The following is a 6994-nucleotide window of genomic DNA, read 5'->3' on the forward strand; positions in this document are numbered from 1 at the left end:
ACATACCTCTTGATTATAAATAATCACACCAATATCCTTCTTGAAAACCTTAGAAAGCAAGCACCAAAAGTTTAGTGCCTCTAATGGTTTGTACCCAAAACCCTAGAAACCCTAGAATGAAGAGAAGAAATAGGAGAGGGATAGAAATTTTTTTCCTAAGCTTGTAGGTAAAGGAATGAATGAAAATAATGAGCTTATGGGTCCTATTTATAGTTTAGGTAACTTGCAGAACAAGCAAGATTTGAATCGATTAAATAATAGAATTAATCTCATTTCAAATCCTTTCTTTATCGGGAACCAAGAGGCTTCCAAAAAACCCTAAGAACCCCTCCAAAACTGTCCATGCCATGGAAGGTTCTAGAATTGCTTCTTTTGTTCAAATATTGAACAATTACAATTCATAACTTGCACCTTTAACTAATTCCAATTAATCCGGAATTAATTTCAGATTAATAATTAATTAATTCTAATTGATTTCTTATTAATTTATTAACCATATAAATTAACAAATTAATTATTTAACTATTGATCTCATGTTAATTTATTAATCACATAAAGAATTAACATATCAATTATTTATTCTCAATTAATATATTAATCACATAAGATATTAACAAATCATTTCTCTCTCTCTCTCTCTCATAATATCTTTTGTTCTAGTTATTTTTGGTTATGAGGGCAACACAAAGAGGACTTTGCTTCTATTTGCAAGTTTATACCAATTTAGTTATGGGTTTAGACACCTTAATCCAACATTACAATCGTCTAGAATGTGTGAAATGAGATGATGGAGAGATTATCTTGTTGGATCTATGCACCAAGAACACCTTCTTTTTCTTCAGAGCACTACAAAAACACCAAAATATCTCAAAATGTCTACAATGGAGGCTATGGTTGCTTTAGGTCGAGAGGATGTGATGGAGACTAAGGGTGAGTAAACCCTAGCCATCACATCCCTTAAATAAAGGCATAAACCTTGAAAATTAGGGTTTTACACAATAGATGACTGCCACGTCGTAGACCAATTCCTTGCCATGTCGTGACGGCCAAAAGATGGTGTGATTCACATCGGGTGAGGCCACGTCATGGTGCCCTCGCCACCATGTTGTGGCCCCCCAAAACCTCGTTTCTAAAATCTTAAATGCCAAAAACACCAAGGAAGAATTTCCCTGAAACTAGTGTTACAATCTGGCCACTTTGGACAAAATAAAGGGGTAACTGGTTACCCTTTTTTCATATAAACATTGACCCATTTTCCCTTACATTGACTTTGAAAAGTCAAAAAATTCCTCCTCCAACTTTTTCTCTCTCAATTCTTTCTCACTTTAAAATTCTCACAACTGAAGATCGTTGAATCCACGAAAATGACACCGAGCGATTGGTTCCAATCTTCACCGTTTCGAATCGACCTACTTGATCCCAAATAATTCATCTCATCGGTGGTGAAGTTTTCTAGCGATGATCAGGTAATACAATCGAATCTTGAAAACCACATGACTTTTAGTTGGATCTTGATAAACCCAGTCCAATACCGGGCTCTGAATCTATCTAACAAAAAACCAATTTCTGTTTAAGGTTCATTCGTCTCCGACCGCGAATGGGTTAAGTTCGTCTCACTTTTGGTTCATATGCATCAAGAACACCAATTTTGACTTTTCCTTCAAATATAGATCATTGAATTAAATTATCAGTCCAAACTCACTCTAAGGCTATCAACTTCAACAATCACTTTCAATCCTTCAATAATCACCAAGTTTTCAATTCCAAAAAATATTTTCATATCAAAGTTAACCAAATTTATAACAAATTCTTTCATTTTCATCGTTTGTTCCTCATATGTATTCTTCAAACTCTAAACTTCGATTCATCATAAATTCCCAAAGATGATCATGAGCCCAAACTCACTCTAAGGCTATCGACTTCAACAATCACTTTCAATCTTTCAATAATCACCAAGTTTTCAATTCGAAAAAATATTTTTATATCAAAGTCAACCAAATTTATAGCCAATTCTTTCATTTTTCATCGCTTGTTCCTCATATGTATTCTTCAAACTCTAAACTTCGATTCATCATAAATTCCTAAAGATGACCAAAAATTATCAAACCAGATCATATTCGTGATCAATATTTTAATCAATTTGATACTTTGATTAAAACCTTTGTGAATCACATCATTTTTGACATTGCAGATTAACAAGTTCAAATCGATTCACAAATCATAATCGATTACTAATAAGGGATCAAGAGAAGTATACATCGATCATTAAGATATATGAAACAGCCGATAAAAAAAATTATCGATGATAAAAATAACAAGAACACCAATTTTGACTTTTCAGAGATTGACCAACAAAAAACTAAAACACCAAAACTACAAATCAACCTTAAGGAGTGTGGTCCTATGTTCCTCGATGCATTGATTAAGATGAAGAACAAGATTGATCATACCTTTACGTTCCGTTGGCCGTGTCGTGATTCCGGTTTCCAACCGTGATCAATGAGTGTCCTTTGATTTTCAATTGATTATTTGGTAGATAGCCCTGGTTATTTCATGTTAAAGGGATTAAAAAGACAGACAATTAATTTCTTCATAAATCACGAAAAATACTAAGGGACTCAATAAGAAAATATGCAAAATATCGTAAGGCTACTGTGTCAATTTTTTATTTTAAAATAAAGATGCAATATCGAAAATTTATATGCAAAAGTTAAAAGTTAGGCAAAAAAAATCGAAAATGTAACTACTGCATTCATAAAACTTTAATTTACAATGTAACTGGACATACTTTACACTTTTTTTTGAATCTTTTTATAGTATTTCACAAAAATTCAAGCTCCCTTATTTTGTTTTCTTCACAAGTGTTTATTAATTTTTTTAAAGAAACAAATTAGGATAATAATAACAATAATAATATAGCATTATTCTCCTTTGAGTTTAACCACATGCCACGTGTCAGCCCCGTGCCTGAAGTTTCGCAATTTGTTCCACAATCGGCGTCAAATCCCTAGGGCGGAGATCGACCTTCAACCCATATTTCATGAACAACGTCAAGGACATTTTCTGTTCCACGCGGTGGCCGGTGACGACGGATAACTGGTGCCGGAGCAACACTGCCGCCGCTATCGATTTCATCTGAAGGTAAGCCAGATCTTTTCCTAAACAAATTCGTGGACCTGCATTGAACGAGACGAATCGGTATTGATCCTTGATCTCGAATTTCTTTCCATCCTTCGATAGCCATCTTTCCGGTTTGAATTCCAAAACATCTTCTCCCCAAATGAATTTCATTCGTCCGGTTGAGTAGATCGAGTAAGTGATGGAGGAACCGGCGGGGACGACGGTGCCGTCGGGGAGAACATCGTCGGCGATCACATGCTTCGAATCTTCCGGAACCGACGGGTAGAGACGGAGCGTCTCCGATAACGCTGCTTTGAGATAAGTCAATTGGTCAACTTCTTCAAAGACTAATGGCTCTTCCACCCATTTACACGTGTCATGTCCACGTGTCGCCATTAGGACAGAACACAGCTCGTTCAAAATCTCTTGTTCAACTCTAGGGTTTTTTATCACAAGCCAAAAAAACCAGCTCAGCGCAACTGATGACGTATCACGTCCAGCTAGGATGAAATTCAGTGCAACGTCTTGTAAGAACGCATCCGTGTAGGACTCTTTCTTCTTCATGAACCTCGATAACAAATCATCATGTGGCGTCCCACTTTCTGTATGACTCAGCAATTCCAGCTTACGTGTGTTAATCACATTTGTCATATATTCATCCACGTGTTTCATGCTTCGGGTTAAGTCAACCTCCATTCCTAACCCAACCCATTTCTTCAGCTTCCATATCGTCTCCGGCAAGATAAACCGTTGTAAAGTAGCTTCAGTAGCCCGGTCAAACGCCGCCGCAAAACTGTTCTCCGGCAGCCCCGGGGATAACGTCTGTGGGTCTTTCCCGAAAGCCAAACCACAGATATTATCGAAAGTTAGCCGGAGCAAAAGGTCTTGTAAATCGACCGGCGTCCCTTCCTTCTGAGCCGTTTCCAAAATCGGGACAAACCGGAGCTTAATAGCACGGCTGACCCACCGTGCCATGGCTTGCCGGAGCGTACGCGTGGTGAATTCAAGAGCAGCTGTTTTCCTCTGGAAGAGCCACGTGTCACCATCGGAGTTGAATATCCCATCACCAAGTAGGTCATGGAAGACAGCCTGCCAGGTGGGACCCTTTGGGTAATTGTCAAATTTGACCTTGAGAACATGTTCAAGGTTTCTGGGGTCGCACGTGACTGTCACGAGACCCTGTCGCCGGGCTAAAAAGGGAACCGGAGATATACAAGTCTGGTACGTGCCGCCGCATGTGCGGAGGTTATCGGCGATCCAGTCATGCATACGATTAGCGTTCTGGATTAAGCCAGGTAGGCTGCCTAATATCGGCCACACACGTGGCCCCTTTAACGGCCGTACGATGGTCTTGAACCAGATCATATATATCACAATACATGATAAAATCAGCAAACCCGTTGACAACTCCATCTGAAACCGTTCAGCCGTTCACCTAAATGCGGCAATACAAAACTTACAGTGCTCCTTATCACACCGTAACATCCATCCAACGCCTGAAAAACCATACAAGGTTCATATATATCAGAAAACCCTAATAAGATTATTCATTGATTATAAGTTCCTTGCGGAAAATGCTAGACTTTTTGGATGCAGTGTTGTACTATATGTACAACTCATTGATGCAAGAAAATGATGAAAATTATGAATGTTTACCTGTTAAATGAGTGATATATGATTGAGAGACATGAAGAAGCTAAGAGATAAGTGAAATTTATAGAAAATATAAGCAACGAGAGAGGAGGCTATTAATGAGAGAAGATGCAAGATCTTCTTACACACACTACTGACACCCACGTATATTCTTTTCTGTGTATAATAAGAAAAACAATATATATATATATATATATATATATATATATATATATATATATATATATATATATATATATATATATATATATATATATATAAAATAATTAAATAATGGAATTAAGTCATTTAAGCTGTAAGTTACTGGTCAAATATTGTTCGAGGTATTTAAGTTATAAGTTATATATATTGAGAGAGCTGTGATCGAGCTCATATGGTGAACAAACAGATGGGCTTTAAAAGCAAGTACATTAAATGCCACCACAAGTTGTTGTATGATATATCATCTATACGTAAATTACGTACAAATAAATATATATGATTGTTATATTAATTATATACATGACAATGTTATTTTTTAATTTAATTTCTCGATCGCCAATTATAGAGTTGTTTTTCAATGCATTCATCTTACATGCATGATTATTATTCAACAAACAAAAAACGATCTAAATTTGTATTATTATGTTTTAAATAAGTAGAAAACTAATTAAATGAATTGTTTGTATATTGATGAATTAACACAATGAGTTACACATTTTTTTTTAACTTTTCAATGATAATAAGTTAATAATTATGTTAAAAGATTCACCCAAATAGGAGCTCTGTGTACATAAATTTAAGAGTAAATTATGGAAATGATCTTTGTGGTTTGGGTTTGTTTTTTTTTTTTTTTTTTTTTTTAACTCAGACGGTTCTTAAAATGTAATTTTGTTATGCATTTGGTCTCTGCCTGACTTAAAAAAAACTATTTTGCCATTTTATTTTCTTTTTAATTTTTTTTTATTATTTATTACTTATTTATTTACTAAAAAATATTATTAAAAACAATTGGGTCCCACCCACCGTACTTAGAAGTTACTAAAATAGGTTATCCACCACCATCGGACCATCTCTTTCATCACCCATTTCTTTTCTCTTGGTAAAATCCATCAATTTTCATTTTACCAACAAATCATGAACAAGGATCCAAAAATCAGTAAAAACCGTATACAATTGTTGCCACAAGAAATAACCCAAATGCAATATCATACAAAAAACTTCAATCATAGTTCCGATGAAACCTTTAAACCCATAAAATCCTAGACCTAAAAACCTTTAAACCAATTAAATCTAGACGAGAAACACCTTTGAGTCCCTAAATTTAATTTAGATATGTGGTTTCATTTTTTTCAAATCGGTGGACAAATCCACCATAAAGATTAGAGAACTAAGAAGCGGAAGAACCAGAGATGACCCGCCTTTGTAGAAAATTTGCCACCGTTGATCAAATATCCACCTCTATAGAAAATGTGCTTCTGTTGATAAAAGACGCATACTAAACTCAAATCTTCAAGTCTACCCATGGTTCGATTCAATGCCAACTAATTCAAACCCAATGTCTACTCAGGTGAATGTTTGTCCTTGGCACGATATTAACTGGTGGGTATAGGGGTGAATAATGCTAGCGATAAAGGAGGAGTTATGTTGCCGGAAATGAAGGATGACAGAGTTGTAGAAGACTGAGAAGGACGAAGGTTAAATGGTGGGGTTGTTGTGATTAGAGATGGGAGAACGGGAGGTTAAGGAAAGAAATGGAAGGGAAACAAATAGATCGGTTCGTGGGACGACATTTGAAGCAGTGGTGGAACCCTAACACCACCAACACTAGTCTAAAGGTCGACGATCCAAGCAACAAAGGTGGGTTGCTAAAACGACCTCTGATGTAGGGGTTGAGCAGCGATGTGGAGCCATAAGCAATGTTCTTCGACGATGGAGATCTACAACGTTCGATATCACTTCTTCTCGATCAGCGTTCGATATCACTTATTCTCGTACGACATGAAATGGTAAGGAGGTGGCTGGGAGCTTTCCGACAATTGTAAAGGAGGGGGAGCTTTCTGGCGAAGGCAAGGGATGGGAGGAGGGAAAAAGGAATATGTAGTGGTTGTAGCCAATTGTTTTTGGAAGAAATTTGTCAATAATGATGATGGGAAGGGTGAAGGTAAGAGGTGGGATGCAATTGTTTTTAATAATATCCATATTCTAATAAATGAATAGTTTTAATCTCCTTTTGCTAAGT

At 36.3% G+C, this 6994-nt stretch overlaps 1 protein-coding gene across 1 annotated transcript; it reads right to left on the reverse strand.

Annotated features, from left to right (window-relative positions):
• Positions 1-2729: 2729 nt before the first annotated feature.
• LOC111901125 (cytochrome P450 86A22) lies at positions 2730-4934 on the reverse strand. Its single transcript, XM_023897001.3, has 2 exons — positions 4777-4934; positions 2730-4616 (listed from the first exon to the last, which is right to left on the reverse strand). Exon 2 carries the CDS (start codon positions 4531-4533, stop codon positions 2956-2958), a length of 1578 nt encoding a protein of 525 aa, XP_023752769.1. The 5' UTR covers positions 4534-4616; positions 4777-4934; the 3' UTR covers positions 2730-2955.
• Between the last annotated feature and the right edge of the window lie 2060 nt (positions 4935-6994).

The sequence above is a fragment of the Lactuca sativa genome, chromosome 6 (genome assembly GCF_002870075.4).
Source record: "Lactuca sativa cultivar Salinas chromosome 6, Lsat_Salinas_v11, whole genome shotgun sequence".
Taxonomy (NCBI): domain Eukaryota; kingdom Viridiplantae; phylum Streptophyta; class Magnoliopsida; order Asterales; family Asteraceae; genus Lactuca; species Lactuca sativa.

Excerpts from the sequence above, each read along its gene's own strand:
- LOC111901125 (XM_023897001.3), bottom strand. The coding sequence starts at position 4,533 with ATGGAGTTGTCAACGGGTTTGCTGATTTTATCATGTATTGTGATATAT.